The 22649-nt window shown below is 47.6% G+C and overlaps 1 protein-coding gene across 1 annotated transcript in view; it reads right to left on the bottom strand.

Moving 5' to 3' along the window:
* Window positions 1-22649, bottom strand: part of tkv (serine/threonine receptor kinase thickveins) — a 377353-nt gene that overhangs the window by 198027 nt on the left and 156677 nt on the right. The window contains exon 2 of the mRNA XM_070097287.1: window positions 3965-4152. Within this exon, the coding sequence (XP_069953388.1) occupies window positions 3965-4152 (188 nt within the window). The remainder of the gene's footprint in view (window positions 1-3964; window positions 4153-22649) is intronic.

Below are 22649 nucleotides of genomic sequence, written 5' to 3'. Positions count from 1 at the left end.
GGTAGTACTTCCCTGGGTGGTTGCTGTCTACCAACCTACTACCAACCTATTATTATTATTACTACTACTATTGTTATTATTAGTTAAAGAGTAAACGCATGATGTCACCGTCTAATACCTGTTCAAATAGCCATTCCAATATGCAGTCATGAATGGGTTTACATTATTTATATTGTAGTTTAATAGCAAATAATGAATAAACAAAACACTCACCACACTGAGTGGTGGGAGGGCTGGCTGCCAGTTGCGGGGGTCGGAGGGAGGGTAGTAGGGACTCGCAGGTGGCGGGAAACTTAAATATGATTTGGCGGCTGGGAATTTGGCGGTTGGGAATTCGCGAATGTGTGAAGCCCGTGAAAGTTGAAAACGTGAATGTTGAGGGAGACCTGTATATATATATAAACGTCTTACGAGCCAATGTGTTTGACGTATATATACTCAAAAATTCAAGTGGCTTCAAATCAAGCAGGAGAAAGCTGGTAGGCCCACATGTGAGAGAATGGGTCTGTGTGGTCAGTGTGCACAGTATAAAAAAATCCTGCAGCACACAGTGCATGAGGAAAAAAAACTCTGACCACGTTTTTTGGATTAAAACACCGACTTTGAGGTGAATTTTCATATAGTTTGTATGGTTATATTCTCGTTTTCAGAGTCACATTTGATAGAATGGAAAACATGTTATAGAAATAGAGGTGATTTTGATTGGCTTTACTATGAAAAGAACCTTGAAATGGAGCTCAAGTAGGAGAAATGTTTGATTTTTGCCAATGTTCAATAGTAAACAAATGACGTCATTGCCCAATGAATGTCCAACTAGCCATTCTAATATGCAGTCATGAATGGGTTGATATTATTTATGCAATTATTACAATATTCCAGTAGTGTGCATAACAGTAAATCTTCTATTTTTTGTTTGAATAAAAATTCAAAATAGAAAGCAAGAGTAATATCAGAGGGGCCTGGAGACATGACTGATGAACAAAGAAAATGTTATTTTAGAGGCAGGAATGTCTGCATTGTTCATTCTGGACCCTATTTTGAAATTGGCATATTTTTTAATTTGCATGACATTGGCCAAATTGCAAATTTTTGACTACTTTATTGGGTAGTTGAAATCAGTAAATGGGCAGTTTCTTGTACTTAATCGATAGAACAAATGGAATTCTTAAGAAATAGTTACGCATATGGTCGACTGGAACAATGGAATTAGCCGAAAATAGGGCTCAAAGTGGGCGAAATTGGCGATTCATAAATATCGCCGAGGTCACTAACTTTGCGAGAGTGTAATTCCATAAGTTTTCCATCAAATTTCACACTTTTGGTGTCGTTACCATCGGGAAAGATTCTCTATCATTTCATAAGATTTTTTTTTTTTTTTTTTTAAATTTTGCGACACCAGGAGACACCTCAGGATTTGGGGTTGCGACAGTCAAAGGGTTAAAACTATCCCATCCCCCCCCCACTACCCATACTTGCACTAGCCCACCTTTCTGCCAATAGCTGCTTATATCTCACCCTAACTTCTTCCTTGTTTAGTTTAAACACTTCCACCTCTCTCTTACTTGCTGTTGCCACTTTCCTTATGTCCCAACTACCTCTTACTCTAACTGTAGCTACAACTAAACAATGATTCGATATATCCGTTGCCCCTCTATAAACACGTACATCCTGAAGCCTACCCATCAACCTTTTATCCACCAACACATAATCTAACAATCCTTCATTATATGTTATATCATACCTTGTATACTTATTTATTCTCTTCTTCATAAAATATGTATTACTTATTACCAAACCTCTTTCTACACATAGCTCAATTAAAGGCTCCCCATTTTCATTTACCCCTGGCACCCCAAAGATACAAATGAATTCGAAAATAAAAAAACAAAAATGGCAAATTTTATCTAATGGATTCAGAATATTTCTTATGAAACAAGATTACAAGCATTAAACTTAATGTCCATGGAAAGACATAGAATGAGGGTAGATTTGACTAGATGTACAAATCAATGAAATAAACTGCTATGACAAGTGTGCAGAAAATACTAAACCCAAGTAGCACATGTTACAATGAATTTAAATCAAATAGCTTCAGATTTAAAGAAGAAACAGTATAAGAAAGCATTAGTTTACTAATGGAGATGCAGTTGAATGGAACTAACTGTCAAGCAGCATCAGTAAGGTAAATACAGTATGGCCCCTCTTTACAGCATTCCGCTAATAGGGCGATTTCAAATTATGATCAAAACTCACTATACAGTAACCGGTCTTTCTTATACGGCGCACCCCACCTGGTTTGTTTACCTTCTCCATAAGCACATCTCTCTATTATGTCTGGAAACTTCCCAAAATTCCAAGTGTTTTAAAGTTATTGCACATTTTATATGTATGTACACTGACAATTATACTTTTTTTTTTTTCAACACACCAGCCATATCCCACCGAGGCAAGGTGACCCAAAAAGAAAAACGAGTTTCTCTCTTTAAATTCTGAAATGTATACAGGAGATGGGGTTACTAGCCCCTGGCTCCCGGCATTTTTGTCACCTCTTATGACACACACAGTTTATGGAGGAAGAATTCTGTTCCTTTTCCCCAGAGAGATAAGAGGAAATAAACATGAATAAGAACTAGTAAGAAAATAGAAGAAAACCCAGAGGGGTGTGTATATATATATGCTTGTAGGTGCATGTGTAGTGTGACCTAAGTTTAAGTAGAAGTAGCAAGATGTACCTGAAATCTTGCATGTTTATGAGACAAAAAAAGACACCAGCAATCCTACCATCATGTAAAACAATTACAGGCTTTCATTTTACACTCATCTGTCAGGACGGTAGTACTTCCCTGGGTGGATGCTGTCTACCAACCTACTACCTAGGTACTTATGTGTACCTGTACCTAAATATATTTACACACTGTGCTGGTGTGCAGGTACACATTAAAATCACTAAGTCTCTCTCTTCTCTTGGTGCCATATTAATAATAATAATCTCTTGGGTGCATTAAATGTTGTATATTACTTTAATATAGACATTTTCTTTAATCCATCTATGATATTTTTTCCAAATTATATAAACATGCTACGTAACATAAACATGATAAATACACCCCACAGTAGAATAAATTAACATAAATTTGAGATGTGGTAGCTAGACAACTTGTAGGAGGGATAGCAAGAATGATGTTTTCTCTAGTCCAACATCAGAGAAAATGTGTACACTATAATATTACTGGGGGTAACTAGAAAATTATTACTTTCATATGCCTTCACTCAGAGCATTATTTCTTCTAAAATTGGTGTTACATGAGAATGGGAGTGTTCCTCTTTATTTATTCTACTGTATCAACGTGGAGACAACTTGTACACACTGTAAAGTGTTTGCATTATGGTATAATATTCACAGACATGGGAATGAATGTGTATCAACCAAAAGCAGACATGTCTGCTTGTTTACATTACGTGTGGGTGAAGTGGTGTAAGGTGGGGTGGGCTGGGCTGCCCTGGCTGGCTACCATACTTCTCACACCTGACTTCCTACAAATAAATACGACTCACCTCTCACCCTGCATTAAGACTACAAATATTTTAAGGTAAGTAATGGGTGTACTGTTTGTGTATTTTACTTTTTATTGTGTTTTTTAATGCATAGTTCTATTACTAACTTTATATAAGTTAGTGTAAACTTGTTGTCTAGTATTTATAAGTGGACAAAATGGCATTCCACTTTAAGGTGATTTCTACTTTAAGGAGCCAAACCTGCCATGTAAGTGGGGCCCTACTGTACTTTGGGGAGCGTCAGAAAAATTGGTTGCCATGGCTCAATAAACCCAATTTAATAATCCTACATTTTCTTATGATAGAAATAAATCTGAATTTGTATCTGTATTTATATTTAAATCAGAAATGCAGCAAAATTATCTGCTTTGAAATTCAAATAATCCAGATTTCCCATTACAAAACAAACCTGCATAAGACCAAGCTCATCTTGTCCAAGACACCCATAAGTGCGCTCCTCCTTCATTTCATCTGTTTCTACATCATAATGAAGCTCTACAGCACTGAAGCAGAATGAGTTGGGCATAGCTTCACATGTACCATTGAAGTTATTAGGGTCAGGGCACAGTCCTTCACAGTAACACAGAAGACCCCAAGCTGAAAAATAATAATAATATGAGTGAGATGCTAAAAGGTAGGAATATAATTTTGGTGTGGATGCTGCATTTGTTCAATATATAATGGACATGAAAGAAGAGAAGGTACCTAAGGGCTAGCAAAGAGCATATATAGTTACTTTGAATAAGGAAAAATGGGAACACGAGGAAATGTTTAAGTATACATACTAGGTAAAGTGTACAGTAGAATTCTTATTATTGAAAGAGTTAGAACTCAGCAGAAAACAGGACTGCAGAGGAACAAGGATGATTTAGAAAGGCAATACGTATAGCATGAACTAATTCAGTTCTTTAGTATTCATTGTAACTCACCTAATGCTTTATTAATCTTAAGTTAATTTTAAGTTTGCCTGAAAGGCTTTTGGCATGTACACCCAATTATTATATTCCGATGAACAAACATGTATTATGCTGAAATAAAAATATTATTATTATTATTATTATTATTATTATTATTATTATTATTATTATTAACCCTTTGACTGTTTTGGTCATATATATACGTCTTATGCACCACTGTTTCGGATGTATTAATACGCGTAAATTCTAGCAGCTTCAAATCAAGCAGGAGAAAGCTGGTAGGCCCCGCAGTGCATAACGAGAAAAAAACAACTGACCCTTTTTTTTAATTAAAACGCCGACTTCGAGGTGTATTTTCGTATAGTATTTGTCGTTATATTCTCGTTTTCATGGTCTCACATGATAAAATGGAAAACACATTACAGAAATAGAGATGATTTTGATTAGTTTCACAATGAAAATGACCTTGAAATTGAGCTCAAAGTAGCGGAAATGTTAGATTTTTACCAATGTTCAGGAGTAAGCAAATCACACCACATGTCCAATACACGTCAACTGGGGAGTCTAATATTCTTTCACTAGTGCACTGATATTATTTATACCATTTTTACAATAATGCAGTAGTCTGCATAACAGTAAATTTTGTATTTTTTGTATGAATAAAAAATCAAAATAGAAAGCAATAGTAATATAAAAGGGGCCTAGAGATGTGACTAATGAACAGAGGATATGTTATTTTAGTGCCAAGAATGTCTACATTGTTTATTCTGGACCCTATTTTGAAACTGGCATATTTTTTAATTTGCGTGAAATTGGCCAAATTGCCAAATTCTGACCACTTTACTGGGTAGTTCAAATCGGTAAATGGGCAGTTTCTTGTACTCAACTGATAGAAAAAATGGAGTTCTAAAGAAATAGCTATGAGTTTGATCAACTGGAACAACAGAATTGGCCAAAAACAGGGCTCAAAGTCGGCAAAATCGCTGATGCGTATATGTCGCCGAGACTGCTAACTTCGTGGGAGCGTAATTCCGTGAGTTTTCGACCAAATTTCGTACTTTTGGTGTCATTACCATTGGGAAAAGATTCTCTTATCATTTCACAAGAAATTTTTTTTTTTTTTTCCAAAAATTTTGCGAGACAGAATGACAGTTCCAGAAAGGGGCACGTGACAGTCAAAGGGTTAAGAGATGTGATGATCATCTGTTTATATTGAAATATATAAGTGAACCATACTTAGATTAGGATAAGGAACTGATAATTACATTTATGGATTTAGAAAACACATTAATAGGGTATTTAGGAGACCAACATGGTAGCTGTTGCAAATGTATGGAATAAATAGTAGGTACTAAAAACAGTAAAAAATTTTAATGCAGAGGATAAGCCTCAGGAAAGGATATGTAGGAGAGTGTGGCATGCAAAGAGTACGTAACCTTTATTCGGCGCATGTACACACCCTCATTTACAGGCTATCTCCCCCAACCAGCGAACCAGGTTGCTAAGAGTTGATGATGGGGCCCCGTCGTTCAACTAGTGACCAGGTTCTAGCCAATAAGAAGATGGTTTTGGCAATCGCAGAGGTTATGTGGGTACCTCTCTCCTGTCTGCCCTTGTCATTCCCATTCTAGAGCTGGTTGAAGCACGGTCTGCTATCTTGTGGCTTCTATTTCTGCCTTGCTTACCGTGGAGTGCACTATACTTATCACTGTACATAGTGTACATATTGCTGTTCTAAATTGGTGAAGGATAATATAAGTCTAAACTTTTTCTGCTGTGTTTATTTTGCTCCCATTACACCCGGGATAACAGGCCATTTGGATTCCTGGGTTGTAATATGGGTAGCCTGTCTGAGAGCTGGAGCTGGACTTAGAGAAATGGTTGAGCTTAGGGTGAAGCTCGTAGCAGGAACATTGTGCGGCTTGCTGTCTGGCATTGCATTAGCTTTGCCTACGCTTTACAAATTTTGCGTGTCAGTTACTGTTATGGTCAGCCTTGCTATTGTGTGATCATTCAACAGCTCGCTACTAGCTTGTTCGGTGTGCTCGCTTCGCTACGGTCAATCTTCTAGAACAGTGTAGCTGTCTGGCATTGCTTTACAAATTTTGCGTGTCAGTTGTTACTAGCCTGTTCGGTGTGGAGAATTTTGTAGTCAGCTTTGCTTGTATGCGTATTCTGCAATCGTACTGTGCATAGCTAAGCGTGTTCTGCAAATTAACGTGTTACGTTGGGGTATACTGCATATCGAATAACTTATGCCACCTAGACGAGTCAGACGTCTGGTGTCGGCATATACTTTGCACAACCTACCTAAATTGTCCCTACAGCGTTGTTGGCAAATTGCTCATTCCATTGGCATTAAATACAAATGCACTCTTACAGCTGCGCAACTGCATTCACTGATTGCTGACAAACTTATAGAAGAAGAGATGGCACATCAGACTCCTCCCTCTACGGGAGCTAGGGCAAAAACTACTATGTTCTCGCAGGAGGAAGATGATACACCTATGGAGCAAAATGGTCAGTATAGTGCAGCTGGGTTGTCTCAAGGTGAATCAGCGTCATTGGCACTTGAGCTGGCAAAAATCAATCTTGAGCAAACTAGGGAACAGAGAGCATTCGCAAGGGAAGAATTTGATAGGGAAAGAGAAAGGAGGCAGTTTTCGCATTCTGTAAATGATTTTAGTTTACAAAAAGCAGTACAGCTTGTTCCCCGCTTCAATGAGGCCGAACCAGAACAATTTTTCGAAAGCTTCGAAAATCAGGCTCGAGCCTTGAGGTGGCCGGAACAGCATTGGGCATCGTTGGTTCATACAGCATTATTGGGTAAGGCACAGGAATTTACGTCAGTATTAAATGACGCTGAATTTTCTGATTATAAAGTAGTGAAGACCACAGTGTTGGGAGCATATACATGTATCCCAGCCAAATATAGAAAGATTTTTAAGCTGGGCAGACGACAGCTTGGTCAATCCCTAGTGGACTTTGTGAGACAGCAAACCAAAGCTTTTACCAGCTGGTATAAAGCAAGTGGTGTCTCTACCTTTGAGGAGCTGGTACAGCTTATTCTGATTGATAACCTGCTGGAGTCTGTGGGACCAGAGGTTCGAGTCTTTCTGCAGGATCGTGACTTAACCACTGCATTGGAGGCAGCCAGGTTGGCTGATACCTTCGAAACTAACCGCTCCTTGTCCGAGCAGTCCCGTCTCTCTTTTCAACAGCCTGGCATGAGCAGAGATCGTCAACCTTGGAGAATGAAGTGCCAGCCGGAGGGAGAACGTCTACGTCAGCCAACTAAGTCACCTGGTGAGCCACGCTTCTTAACTTATGGTCCACCTGTGGAGAGGCAAACTACTCATGGTGCATCTCGACAACAGTATCCAGAGAAACACCAGCCAGAACGACACCATTTGCAACGTCAGCAGGGAGTAAAGGGCAAGCCTGTCGTCTGCTTCCTTTGTAACAAAGTAGGTCATATCCGTCCCGACTGCCCCCACAAACCCCAACCCATTGGGAAAATCTCTAATATCCCTAGTAACATGTCCCCTAGAGAAGTAGAAAAAGGTATAGCCCCTTATTACTGCAAGAGTCTTATTTCCCTTCAGGAAAACTCAGAAACAACTGAAGTAAAGACCTTTAGAGATACTGGAGCATATTGCTCACTTGTAAGAGAAGGAATATTACCCCTTTCAGAGAACACTACCTTGAATTCCTCTGTTTTATTAGAAGCATTTGGAGGAGCTATATATTCTGTCCCTTTGCATAAAATTTATGTACAGTGCAAATATTACACTGGGTACTTGACTGTAGGTGTCTCAAAAGGATTCCCCATGAAAGATGCCATGTTATTACTGGGTAATAACATTACTACTGTTAGTGCGTGTCCTGAACCTATAATGAGTAATTCTTCTCCGGTGTTGGCCATAACTCGGGCAACATCCCAAGGGTTGTCTGGAGAGAATGTTGACCTATCCTTGGACGACTCCGATCTTGGAATAGCCATGTTGTTTTATGAGGCACACCGGCCGGAGCCTCGTAAATCAAGTGAACAGACCCCGATCAAGCCTTCCTATTCCCAGGTTGCAGGATTGCCAGATGTCTCTGTTTCCATGCCCGAGGGACTGTCCTTCCGGGAGGAACAACGAAAGGACCCTTCTTTAAAATTCGCTTTTCAGGCAGCCATGGGTAAATCCTCTTTGGGTCATCCGGTCAAGTATGAAGTTAAAAACGATTATTTGATCTGTACTGAGACTGGTAAGGAGATAGAGGGCTGGCAATTGTATGACAGGTTAGTGGTTCCAAGTTTAGACCTCAAATATTAAATATAGCTCATAATACTTCATTAGGAGGTCACTTAGGAATTACAAAAACCTTGTATAGAATCACAAAAGAATTTTATTGGCCAAAATTAAAGAAAGATGTGAAGAATCATATTAGGTGTTGCTGAGAATGTCAGCAAGTAGGGAAACCTGGACATTCCATTAAACCTGCACCTCTCCAACCTATACCTGCTGATGGAGAACCTTTTGCAGATTTAATTATAGATTGTGTAGGTCCACTACCTAGGTCAAAGTCTGGAAATCAATATTTATTTACGATTATGGATAAAGTAACCAGATATCCTGAAGCAATTCCCATGCGTAGTATTAATACTAAAGCTATTCTCAAAGCTTTAACCAAATTCATTTCTTGTTTTGGCATTCCTAAAACTATTCAAAGTGATCAAGGTACTAACTTTACTGCCAAAGCATTTAGGGAAGTATTAACTTATCCACTGCCTATCATCCTCAGTCCCAAGGCGCCTTGGAAAGATTCCATCAGACGTTAAAAACTATGATAACCTTTTGCATGCACTTTCCTACAGACTGGGATGAATCACTACCTTTGTTGCTGTTCTCAGTACGAGAGACGGTGCAAGAGTCTACAGGGTATAGTCCGTTTGAGCTGATCTTTGGGCACAATGTACGAGGTCCTCTTCGGGTGCTCAAAGAAGGATGGATGGGAGAAGACGTTAGCTCAACACTCTACAACCCGTCTTCAAGGTTGCAGGTGGCACGTCAGTTAGCCAAGGCTAAACTAAAGACAGCTCAAAGTAAGATGAAACAGAGGTATGACAGAAGTGCAAAATTCCGCTCCTTCCATCCAGGAGACAAGGTGTTGGTGCAGGAACCTATACCTGGCCACACCTTGAAAGCTAGATTTACGGGACCTATGCAGATTGTAAGTAGATTATCTGATGTAAATTATGTGGTAGCTCCCATTGATAAGACCTCAAAAACTAAAATTTACCACATCAATCAATTAAAATATTTCCACATACTAGATAAAGTCCCAGTAATGACTCTGTCCTCTACCTCTGAGGACAACTCTGATTCTTTGCACTCTATCTCTGAAATTAATATTAAACTTTCAAATTCTGTCCTCCTCAAGGATCCTAGCCCTTTAATGGAGGGACTATCCGAAACGCAAGCAACAAATTTAACTGAGCTTCTACAGTCATATCCTAATATTTTTTCGGATGTGCCGAAAAAATGTACGTTAGGTTATCATGATGTAGATGTGGGAAACTCTAAACCAATTAAACTCTCCCCCTACAGAGCTAATCCTGAAAAGCAAAGGTTACTTCAGCAGGAAGTAGAATTTTTGTTAAAGCATGGTTTAGTGGAGGAGTCATCTAGTCCATGGGCTTCACCGTGCATCCTTGTGAAGAAGGCTGATGGAGGGTTTCGTATGTGTACAGATTACCGTAAGGTGAATGAGGTCACAATTACAGATGCTTACCCTCTTCCTCGTCTGGATGACGTAATTGACTTTGTGGGTAAGGCTACTTTTGTGTCCAAGTTAGATCTCCTTAAAGGTTACTATCAGGTACCTTTAACGGATAAGGCGAAGGAAATCTCTGCCTTCGTAATTCCGGGAGGTCATTATCAATACACAGTTACCCCCTTTGGAATGAAAAATTCCCCCTCTTCATTCCAGAAACTTACCCATCAGGCTATTAAAGGACTTGAAGGCACGGCAGCGTACCTAGATGATATTGTTGTGGTGTCTGATACTTGGGATCAACACCTACTTAGACTTAAGGCTCTTTTTGAGACCTTTAAGAGTTCCCATTTAACAGTTAATTTATCTAAATCTTCCTTTGGCCAGGCCACTGTCACTTTTCTAGGCCATGAAGTAGGTAGTGGTAAAGTTGCACCTAAATTGGCTAAAGTTCTTGCTATTAAAGATTATCCAGTTCCTCATGATAGGATATCTCTTCAACGTTTCCTAGGCATGATAGGATTTTACAGAAGATTCTGTAAGAATTTCTCTGATATTGTAGCCCCTCTTACCTCTCTTACCAGTCACAAAGTTCCCTTTAATTGGACCCCAGATTGTCAAACTTCTTTTGACAAAGCAAAAAGAATATTGTGTACTGCACCCATTCTCTTGTCTCCAGACTTCTCCAAACCTTTTTCATTACAGGTTGATGCTTGTGAGTCTGAGGTTGGGGCAGTACTATTACAAAACGAGAATGAGGAGTTGCAGCCTGTAGCATACTTTTCAGCCAAGTTCCAGCCACATCAGAGGGCTTACTCTACCATTGAAAAAGAAGCCCTCGCGCTGGTACTGGCTTTGGAGCATTTCGATGTTAATGTGGGCCAGACATCGCAGGTGGTCACAGTCTACAGTGATCACAATCCTCTAGTATATCTCCAAGCCATGAAGAACCACAACACAAGGCTCATGCGCTGGACGCTAAGACTGCAACCATACTCACTCAGAATTAAATATATTGCCGGCAAAGAAAATGTGTTGGCGGACTCTTTATCTAGAGTCTAATATTTTTATTTATTTAGGTTAGGATGTTATATTATTTGTGGTAACCCCTTTTCACGCTCTTTTTTTTTTATCCCCTGGTGTGGGGTTTTTTTTTAGTGAGGGGATGCGGGCTACCGTCCGCCTGTATCTTGGACCTATGCTAGCCTGACTGACTGCTGTCTCACTTTGAGTTTAGGGTTTGGCTTTTTGTCACAAGAAAAGCTGAGCTCTATCTAAGAGTTGGATGGTGGAGAGGAAAGGCGGTCCCATTATTTTGTGCCATGGCGGCACGGTTACCACTGGGAGGTGGCAGCCTAATCCTGAGCCTTCTCGGGGTGGGGGTGTGGCATGCAAAGAGTACGTAACCTTTATTCGGCGCATGTACACACCCTCATTTACAGGCTATCTCCCCCAACCAGCGAACCAGGTTGCTAAGAGTTGATGATGGGGCCCCGTCGTTCAACTAGTGACCAGGTTCTAGCCAATAAGAAGATGGTTTTGGCAATCGCAGAGGTTATGTGGGTACCACTCTCCTGTCTGCCCTTGTCATTCCCATTCTAGAGCTGGTTGAAGCACGGTCTGCTATCTTGTGGCTTCTATTTCTGCCTTGCTTACCGTGGAGTGCACTATACTTATCACTGTACATAGTGTACATATTGCTGTTCTAAATTGGTGAAGGATAATATAAGTCTAAACTTTTTCTGCTGTGTTTATTTTGCTCCCATTACACCCGGGATAACAGGCCATTTGGATTCCTGGGTTGTAATAGAGAGAAAGGGACTATGTTCCAGTAAAAGAGTAGACCTCAAATAGGGAATAAAAGATATACAAAAGATATAGGTGACAATAACAAAAAAAAAAACTAGGCAACAATATATAGGACACCACATAGGTGGAAGTATGAAAGAAGCAATTATAGGATTCCAATTTACACACTGGTTACATTTCTGAAACTGGTGCTTCAACTGTTGTCATGCTAACTGGACTGAAGGACTTATGGCTAAATAAGGTCATGTTCTTGAGACCTTAAAAAAAAATAAAAATGCCCACATAAGTTTTTGTTTAATCTTCTCACTGTCTTTCACATAGATCTACATGTTTAGATCTACATCTTAATTGATGAACCTGAAGACATGCTAGGGAAATGGAAATGATCTTGGTCATTGCAGACTCAAAGTGATGGAAATAATAGATTTTTGATGATTTCCAGAGGCAGGGTAAAGGTTTTACTACCCCCCCCCCCCTAGTCTGTTTTATGGGTTTTTCACTACATATGCTTCAATTACTGGAATGGGCTAAACCATGACTAATCAGTCTTGGTTATATTTTATGTGAGAAATACGGTAAAACCTCAAATTTTTTTTGTGTGACGGATTCAAAATGGAGGGTAAGGGGCTATGATTAATAAACCAAGGAAAGGTTGCTTGATTGGCCGGAATGCCTACACTGTTTATTATGGACTTCATTTTTAAATTGGAATCTGTTGAATTTTATATAAAAGTGGATAAAGTACCAACTTTTGGGCACTTTACAGAATAATTCTTATACAGTGGAACCCCGTTTTTTGCACGCCCCAGTTATTGGACAATTTGGTTTTAGAACCGTTTTTTGTGCAAAATTTTGCTACGGATATCAGACCTTGATCCGGAAATCGCACATATCGGACACGTCCACTTGGCGGGACACCATTTCAGTCTGGCTCTGTCACTGGTTGAGTGAGCATTCATCCTAAACATTTTGCAATTTTTGTGCTTGTTCATTGTGACTGCAAAATAAGCCACCATGGGCCCAAAGAAAGTTCCTAGTGCCAGCCCTTTAGTAAAGGGCTGAGAAAGAGGAGAGAATGTGCCTTCTTCAGTGATTTTACAATATGTACGATACTAAAGCAGCAGGAGTCAATAAAGGCTATAGCGCCAGCCAATGATAAAGTGCAGCATTAACAGTGTAGCAAGTAAATTAAGCGATTAAGAGAAAGAAAAATGACAAAACAAAATTTAACTCCTCCAGTATTGTTTGAGATATATAGGGTCACTGACAACACTGCCGCCGCCACCACCACTACTATACGGCTTATGCTCTCAGTGGCCCTTATAAACCCAACACCACCACCACCACTCCACATACATAATGACATATTTTATTCATTCTAGTGTGTATATCAGGTTTCTATATTATTAATATTGTTTATTATGTCATATTAGATCAATTGTGATACATAAATAAGCCGTAGAGTTGATATTAGTGTCATTCTTTAAAAAAAAAAATTTTTTATGAACATTTTTGAGTGTCTGGAACGGATTAATTGTACTTACATTATTTCTTATAGGAAATATTGATTAATTTTTCACACATTTTGGTTTTAGAATGACCTTCTGGAACAAATTAAGTTCAAAAGCTGGGGTTCCACTGTACTGTAGTTGAATGGGCAGTTTCTTCTACTCTATCAATAGATAACAAGACATACTGGAGAATTAGCCAGGAATTGGGTCAGGCTTGTAAGTGGTCAAAATAGCAGTAGCTTAAAGTTCTCCCTTCCTCCAACTTGGTGCTTATGTAATTCCGTAATTTTACGTCAAATTTCACATTTTTGGTGTCATTAAATTTTAGAAAAGCATTGTCTACCATGTTAAAAAGTAAAATTATTACTTTATTTTATGAAAAACTGCGACGCTGGTGGTGGTGGAAGGTGGTGGCTGGTGGTGGTGGTGGGTGGTGGTGGTGGGTGGTGGTGGTGGTGGTTGGTGGTGGTGGATGGTGGTGGGAGGTGGTGGTGGTGGATGGTGGTGGGGGTGGATGGTGGTGGTGGATGGTGGTGGTGGTGGATGGTGGTGGTGGCTGGTGGTGGTGGTGGATGGTGGTGGTGGATGGTGGTGGTGGATGGTGGTGGCAGGTGGTGGTGGTGGATGGTGGTGGTGGTGGTGGATGGTGGTGGCTGGTGGTGGCGGTGGATGGTGGTGGTGGTGGTGGTGGATGGTGGTGGTGGTGGATGGTGGTGGCGGGTGGTGGATGGTGGATGGTGGTGGTGGTGGTGTTGGATGGTGGTGGCGGGTGGTGGTGGATGGTGGTGGTGGAAGGTGGTGGTGGTGGAAGGTGGTGGCGGGTGGTGGTGGTGGTGGAAGGTGGTGGCGGGTGGTGGTGGTGGATGGTGGTGGCGGGTGGTGGTGGTGGTGGATGGTGGTGGTGGTGGATGGTGGTGGTGGTGGATGGTAGTGGCAGGTGGTGGTGGTGGTGGCGGGAGGTGGTGGTGGATGGTGGTGGATGGTGGTGGTGGTGGATTGTTGTGGATGGTGGTGGTGGTGGATGGTGGTGGTGGTGGATGGTGGTGGTGGTGGATGGTGGTGGTGGTGGATGGTGGTGGTGGATGGTGGTGGTGGTGGATGGTGGTGGTGGTGGATGGTGGTGGTGGATGGTGGTGGTGGTGGATGGTGGTGGTGGTGGATGGTGGTGGATGGTGGTGGTGGTGGTGGTGGGTGGTGGTGGTGGGTGGTGGTGGTGGATGGTGGTGGTGGATTGTGGTGGCAGGTGGTGGTGGTGGCGGGTGGTGGCAGGTGGTGGTACTGGATGGTGGTGGATACTGGTGGTGGTGGAGGGTGGTGGTGGTGGATGGTGGTGGTGGTGGATGGTGGTGGTGGTGGATGGTGGTGGTGGTGGATTGTGGTGGATGGTGGTGGGTGGTGGTGGTGGTGGGTGGTGGTGGCAGGTGGTGGTGGTGGTGGAGGTGGTGGTGGAGGGTGGTGGTGGGGGTGGTGGCGGGTGGTGGTGGTGGAGGGTGGTGGCGGGTGGTGGTGGTGGATGGTGGGTGGTGGGGCAGGTGGTGGTGGTGGATGGTGGTGGTGGTGGATGGTGGTGGTGGTGGATGGTGGTGGTGGCGGATGGTGGTGGTGGATGGTGGTGGTGGTGGCGGGTGGTGGTGGTGGCTGGTGGTGCTGGATGGGGGTGGCGGGTGGTGGGGGTGGGTGGTGGCTGGTGGTGGTGCTGGATGGTGGTGGATGGTGGTGGTGGTGGTGGATTGTGGTGGTGGTGGATGGTGGTGGCGGGTGGATGGTGGTGGCGAGTGGTGGTGGTGGTGGTGGTGGTGGTGGATGGTGGTGGATGGTGGATTGTGGTGGATGGTGGTGGTGGTGGATGGTGGTGGCGGGTGGTGGTGGTGGATGGTGTTGGTGGTGTATGGTGGTGGATGGTGGTGGATGGTGGTGGATGGTGGTGGTGGAGGGTGGTGGCGGGTGGTGGTGGATGGTGGTGGATGGTGGATTGTGGTGGTGGTGGATTGTGGATGGTGGTGGATGGTGGTGGTGGGTGGGGGTGGTGGATGGTGTTGGTGGGGCAGGGTGGTGGTTGGTGGGGGTTGGTGGTGGTTGGTGGTGGTGGTGGTGGATGGTGGTGGATGGTGGTGGCAGGTGGTGGTGGTGGACGGTGGTGGATGGTGGTGGCGGGCGGTGGTGGTGGACGGTGGTGGCGGGCGGTGGTGGTGGAAAGTGGTGGCGGGCGGTGGTGGTGGACGGTGGTGGTGGTGGAAGGTGGTGGCGGGTGGTGGTGGTGGTGGAAGGTGGTGGCGGGTGGTGGTGGTGGATGGTGGTGGCGGGTGGTGGTGGTGTTTGGTGGTGGCAGGTGGTGGTGGTGGTGGATGGTGGTGGCAGGTGGCGGTGGTGGATGGTGGTGGTGGTGGCGGGTGGTGGTGGTGGATGGGGGTGGCGGGTGGTGGTGGTGGATGGGGGTGGTGGGTGGTGGTGGATGGTGGTGGTGGTGGATGGTGGTGGATGGTGGTGGCGGGTGGTGGTGGTGGATGGTGGCGGTGGGTGGTGGTGGTGGTGGATGGTGGTGGATGGTGGTGGATGGTGGTGGATGGTGGTGGTGGTGGATTGTGGTGGATGGTGGTGGTGGTGGATGGTGGTGGCGGGTGGTGGTGGTGGATGGTGTTGGTGGTGTATGGTGGTGGATGGTGGTGGATGGTGGTGGTGGTGGGTGGTGGTGGATGATGGTGGTGGTGGTGGATGGTGGTGGATGATGGTGGTGGTGGTGGATGGTGGTAGTGGATGGTGGTGGTGGATGGTGGTGGTGGTGGATGGTGGTGGATGGTGGTGGAGGGTGGTGGTGGTGGATGGTGGCGGTGGGTGGTGGTGGTGGTGGATGGTGGTGGCGGGTGGTGGTGGTGGATGGTGGCGGTGGGTGGTGGTGGTGGATGGTGGTGGTGGTGGTTGGTGGATGATGGTGGTGGTGGTGGATGGATGGTGGTGGATGGTGGTGGCGGGTGGTGGATGATGGTGGTGGTGGATGATGATGGTGGTGGTGGTGGTGGAGGATGGTGATGGTGGTGGTGGATGGTGGGTGGTGGTGGTGGATGGTGATGGATGGTGATGGTGGTGGTGGTTGGGGGGGGTGGGTGGTGGATGGTGGTTTTGGTGGTGGTGGATGGTGGTGGATGGTGGTGGATGATGGTGGATGATGGTGGTGGTGGTAGTGGATGGTGGTGGTGGATGGTGGTGGATCATGATGGTGGTGGCGGTGGAGGATGGTGGTGGTGGTGGTGGTGGTGGTGGATGGTGGTGGTGGATGGTGGTGGTGGGGGTGGGGGGTGGTGGCGGTGGATGGTGGTGGCGGTGGCGGTGGTGGTGGCGGTGGATGGTGGTGGCAGTGGATGGTGGATGGCGGTGGATGGTGGTGGATGGTGGATGGTGGTGGCGTGTGGATGGTGGTGGCAGTGGATGGTGGTGGCGGGTGGTGGATGGTGGTGGTGGTGGTGGATGGTGGTGGATGGTCGTGGTGGTGGATGGTGGTGGATGATGGTGGTGGTGGATGGTGGTGGATGATGGTGGTGGTGGTGGATGGTGGTTGTGGATGGTGGTGGTGGATGGTGGTGGTGGATGGTGGTGGTGGTGGATGGTGGTGGATGGTGGTGGTGGATGGTGGATGGTGATTGTGGATGGTGGTGGGTGGTGGTGGATGGTGGTGGCGGGTGGTGGATGATGATGGTGGTGGTGGATGATGATGGTGGTGGTGGTGGTGGAGGATGGTGGTGGAGGATGGTGGTGATGGTGGTGGTGGTGGATGGTGATGGTGGTGGTGGATGGTGGTGGTGGATGGTGATGGTGGTGGTGGATGGTGTTATGGTGGTGGTGGTGGATGGTGGTGGATGGTGGTGGATGGTGGTGGTGGTGGATGGTGGTGGATGATGGTGGATGATGGTGGTGGTGGTGGATGGTGGTAGTGGATGGTGGTGGTGGATGGTGGTGGATTATGATGGTGGTGGCGGTGGAGGATGGTGGTGGATGGTGATGGTGGCGGTGGGTGGTGGTGGCGGTGGATGGTGGTGGCGGTGGATGGTGGTGGCATTGGGTGGTGGATGGTGGTGGTGGTGGATGGTGGTGGATGGTGGTGGATGATGGTGGTGCTGGTGGATGGTGGTAGTGGATGGTTTTGGTGGATGGTGGTGGTGGATGGTGGTGGTGGATGGTGGTGGTGGATGGTGGTGGATGGTGGTGGTGGATGGTGGTGGTGGTGGATGGTGGTGGTGGTGGATGGTGGTGGTGGATGATGATGGTGGTGGTGGTGGTGGTGGAGGATGGTGGTGGTGGTGGATGGTGGTGGTGGTGGTGGATGGTGGTGGTGGATGGTGATGGTGGATGGTGATGGTGGATGGTGATGGTGGATGGTGATGGTGGTGGTGGATGGTAATGGTGGTGGTGGATGGTGATGGTGGTGGTGGATGGTGATGGTGGTGGCGGTGGATGGTGGTGGCAGTGGATGGTGGTGGCAGTGGATGGTGGTGGCGGTGGATGGTGGTGGCGGTGGATGGTGGTGGCGGTGGATGGTGGTGGCGGTGGTGGGTGGTGGTGGATGGTGGTGGATGGTGGTGGTGGTGGATGGTGGTAGATGGTGGTGGTGGTGGATGGTGGTGGTGGTGGATGGTGGTGGTGGTGGATGGTGGTGGATGGTGGTGGTGGTGGTGGTAGTGGTGGTGGTGGTGGGTGGTAGTGGTGGTGGTGGTGGTGGTGGTGGTGGGTGGTGGTGGATGGTGGTGGGTGGTGGTGGATTGTGGTGGTGGTGATGGTGGTGGCGGGTGGTGGATGATGGTGGTGGTGGTGGTGATAGTGGTGGTGGTGGCAGCAGGTGGTGGTGGCAGCAGGTGGTGGATGGTGGTGGTGGATGGTGGTGGATGGTGGTGGATGGTGGTGGTGGATGGTGGTGGCGGGTGGCGGATGATGATGGTGGTGGTGGTGGCAGCAGGTGGTGGTGGTGGCAGCAGGTGGTGGTGGTGGCAGCAGGTGGTGGTGGATGGTGGTGGTGGATAGTGGTGGTGAATGTTGGTGGTGGCAGATGGTGGTGGTGGTGCATGGTGGTGGTGGATGTTGGTGGATGGAGGTGGTGGATGGTGGTGGTGGATGTTGGTGGTGGTGGGCGGTGGTGGTGGTGGTGGTGAATGGTGGTGGTGGTGGTGGGTGGAGGTGATGGTGGTGGGTTGTGGGTGGAGGTGATGGTGGTGGGTTGTGGGTGGAGGTGATGGTGGTGGTGGTGGTAGTGGTGGGTGGTGGTAGTGGTGGGTGGTGGTAGTGGCGGGTGGTGGTAGTGGCGGGTGGTGGTGGTGGTGTGTGGGTGATAGGTTGTGGGTGGTGGTGGTGGGTCGTGGGTGGTCGTGGTGGGTTGTGGGTGGTCGTGGTGGTGGGTTGTGGGTGGTGATGATAGAAGGTGGTGTGTGGTGGTGGGTTGTAGGTGGTGGTGGTGAATTGTAGTGGGTGGTGGTGGGTTGTGGGTAGTGATGGGTTGTGGGTGGTGATGGGTTGTGGGTGGTGATGGGTTGTGGGTGGTGGTGGTGGTGGTGGTGGAGTGGTGGTGGTGGAGTGGTGGTGGTGGGTGGTCGTGGATGCTGGTGCTGGTGGTCGTGGGTGGGTGGTGGTCTTTGTGGAAGAATGCAGCTGGTGGTAGTGACGGTCGTGGAAGGATGCAGCTGGTGGTAGTGGTGGTTGTGGAAGGATGCAGGTAGTGGCAGTGGTGGTTGTGGAAGGATGCAGCTGGTGGTGGTTGTGGAAGGATGTAGCTGGTGGTAGTGATGGTTGTGGAAGGATGCAGCTGGTGGTAGTGGTGGTTGTGGAAGGATGCAGCTGGTGATAGTGGTGGTTGTGGAACGCTGCAGCAGGTGGTAGTGGTGGTGGTTGTGGAAGGATGCAGCTAGTGGTAGTGATGGTTGTGGAAGGATGCAGCTGGTGGTAGTGGTGGTTGTGGAAGGATGCAGCTGGTGGTAGTGATGGTTGTGGAAGGATGCAGCTGGTGGTAGTGGTGGTTGTGGAAGGATGCAGCTGGTGGTAGTGGTGGTTGTGGAAGGATGCAGCTGGTGATAGTGGTGGCTGTGGAAGGATGCAGCTGGTGGTAGTGGTGGTTGTGGAAGGATGCAGCTGGTGGTAGTGACGGTCGTGGAAGGATGCAGCTGGTGGTAGTGGTGGTTGTGGAAGGATACAGCTGGTGGTAGTGGTGGCTGTGGAAGGATACAGCTGGTGGCAGTGGTGGTTGTGGAATTATGCAGCTGGTGGTAGTGGTGGTTGTGGAAGAATGCAGCTGGTGGTAGTGGTGGTTGTGTAAAGATGCAGCTGGTGGTGGTTGTGGAAGGCTGCAGCTGGTGGTGGTTGTGGAAGGCTGCAGCTGGTGGTGGTTGTGGAAGGATGCAGCTGGTGGTGGTTGTGGAAGGCTGCAGCTGGTGGTGGTTGTGGAAGGCTGCAGCTGGTGGTGGTTGTGGAAGGCTGCAGCTGGTGGTGGTTGTGGAAGGCTGCAGCTGGTGATGGTTGTGGAAGGCTGCAGCTGGTTGTGGAAGGCTGCAGCTGGTGGTGGTTGTGGAAGGCTGCAGCTGGTGGTGGTTGTGGAAGGCTGCAGCTGGTGTGGTTGTGGAAGTTTGCAGCTGGTGGTGGTTGTGGAAGGCTGCAGTTGGTGGTGGTTGTGGCTGTGGAAACATGCAGCTGGTGGTGGTTGTGGCTGTGGAAGGATGCAGCTGGTGGTGGTTGTGGAAGGCTGCAGCTGGTGGTGGTTGTGGAAGGCTGCAGCTGATGGTTGTGGAAGGCTGCAGCTGGTGGTGGTTGTGGAAGGTTGCATCTGGTGGTGGTTGTGGAAGGTTGCAGCTGGTGGTGGTTGTGGAAGGTTGCAGCTGGTGATGGTTGTGGAAGGCTGCAGCTGGTGGTGGTTGTGGAAGGCTGCAGCTGGTGGTGGTTGTGGAAGGTTGCAGCTAGTGGTGGTTGTGGAAGGTTGCAGCTGGTGGTGGTTGTGGAAGAATGCAGCTGGTGGTGGTTGTGGAAGGATGCAGCTGGTGGTGGTTGTGGAAGGCTGCAGCTGGTGTGGTTGTGGAAGTTTGCAGCTGGTGGTGGTTGTGGAAGGTTGCAGCTGGTGATGGTTGTGGAAGGCTGCAGCTGGTGGTGGTTGTGGAAGGCTGCAGCTGGTGGTGGTTGTGGAAGGTTGCAGCTAGTGGTGGTTGTGGAAGGTTGCAGCTGGTGGTGGTTGTGGAAGAATGCAGCTGGTGGTGGTTGTGGAAGGATGCAGCTGGTGGTGGTTGTGGAAGGCTGCAGCTGGTGTGGTTGTGGAAGTTTGCAGCTGGTGGTGGTTGTGGAAGGCTGCAGTTGGTGGTGGTTGTGGCTGTGGAAGCATGCAGCTGGTGGTGGTTGTGGAAGGCTGCAGCTGGTGGTGGTTGTGGAAGGCTGCAGCTGGTGGTGGTTGTGGAAGGCTGCAGCTGGTGGTGGAAGGCTGCAGCTGGTGGTGGTTGTGGAAGACTGCAGCTGGTGGTGGTTGTGGAAGGCTGCAGCTGGTGATGGTTGTGGAAGGCTGCAGCTAGTGGTGGTTGTGGAAGGCTGCAGCTGGTGATGGTTGTGGCTGTGGAAGGATGCAGCCGGTGGTGGTTGTGGAAGGCTGCAGCTGGTGGTGGTTGTGGAAGGCTGCAGCTGATGGTTGTGGAAGGCTGCAGCTGGTGGTAGTTGTGGAAGGCTGGTGATGGTTGTGGAAGGCTGCAGCTAGTGGTGGTTGTGGAAGGCTGCAGCTGGTGATGGTTGTGGCTGTGGAAGGATGCAGCTGGTGATGGTTGTGGCTGTGGAAGGATGCAGCCGGTGGTGGTTGTGGAAGGCTGCAGCCGGTGGTGGTTGTGGAAGGCTGCAGCTGGTGGTGGTTGTGGAAGGCTGCAGCTGATGGTTGTGGAAGGCTGCAGCTGGTGGTGGTTGTGGAAGGCTGCAGCTGGTGATGGTTGTGGAAGGCTGCAGCTGGTGGTGGTTGTGGAAGGCTGCAGCTGGTGGTGGTTGTGGAAGGCTGCAGCTGGTGTGGTTGTGGAAGGTTGCAGCTGGTGGTGGTTGTGGAAGGCTGCAGCTGGTGGTGGTTGTGGCTGTGGAAGGATGCAGCTGGTGGTGGCTGTGGAAGGATGCAGCTGGTGGTGGAAGGATGCAGCTGGTGGTGGCTGTGGAAGGATGCAGCTGGTGGTGGAAGGCTGCAGCTGGTGGTGGTTGTGGAAGGCTGCAGCTGGTGGTGGTTGTGGAAGGCTGCAGCTGATGGTTGTGGAAGGCTGCAGCTGGTGGTGGTTGTGGAAGGCTGCAGCTAATGGTGGTTGTGGATGGCTGCAGCTGGTGGTGGTTGTGGAAGGCTGCATCTAAGTGGTTGTGGATGGCTGCAGCTGGTGGTGGTTGTGGAAGGCTGCAGCTAATGGTGGTTGTGGATGGCTGCAGCTGGTGGTGGTTGTGGAAGGCTGCATCTAAGTGGTTGTGGATGGCTGCAGCTGGTGGTGGTTGTGGAAGGCTGCAGCTGATGGTTGTGGAAGGCTGCAGCTGGTGGTGGTTGTGGAAGGCTGCAGCTAATAGTGGTTGTGGATGGCTGCAGCTGGTGGTGGTTGTGGAAGGCTGCAGCTGGTGGTGGTTGCGGAAGGCTGCAGCTGGTGGTGGTTGTGGAAGGCTGCAGCTGGTGGTGGTTGTGGAAGGTTGCAGCTGGTGGTGGTTGTGGAAAGCTGCAGCTGGTGGTGGTTGTGGAAGGCTGCAGCTGGTGGTGGTTGTGGAAGGTTGCAGCTGGTGGTGGTTGTGGAAGGCTGCAGCTGGTGGTGGTTGTGGAAGGCTGCAGCTGGTGGTGGTTGTGGAAGGCTGCAGCTGGTGGTGGTTGTGGAAGGCTGCAGCTGGTGGTGGTTGTGGAAGGCTGCAGCTGGTGGTGGTTGTGGAAGGCTGCAGCTGGTGGTGGTTGTGGAAGGCTGCAGCTGGTGGTGGTTGTGGAAGGCTGCAGCTGGTGGTGGTTGTGGAAGGCTGCAGCTGGTGGTGGTTGTGGAAGGCTGCAGCTGGTGGTGGTTGTGGAAGGCTGCAGCTGGTGGTGGTTGTGGAAGGTAGAAGCAACTTCACAACCCGGGTCAACAGAAGAGATTGCTTCTGTCTTTCGCAA

Source organism: Cherax quadricarinatus, chromosome 57, assembly GCF_038502225.1.
Source record: "Cherax quadricarinatus isolate ZL_2023a chromosome 57, ASM3850222v1, whole genome shotgun sequence".
Lineage (NCBI taxonomy): Eukaryota > Metazoa > Arthropoda > Malacostraca > Decapoda > Parastacidae > Cherax > Cherax quadricarinatus.
The sequence above is the reverse complement of the archived record's forward strand: the minus strand, read 5'-3'. Positions and strand labels throughout refer to the sequence as shown.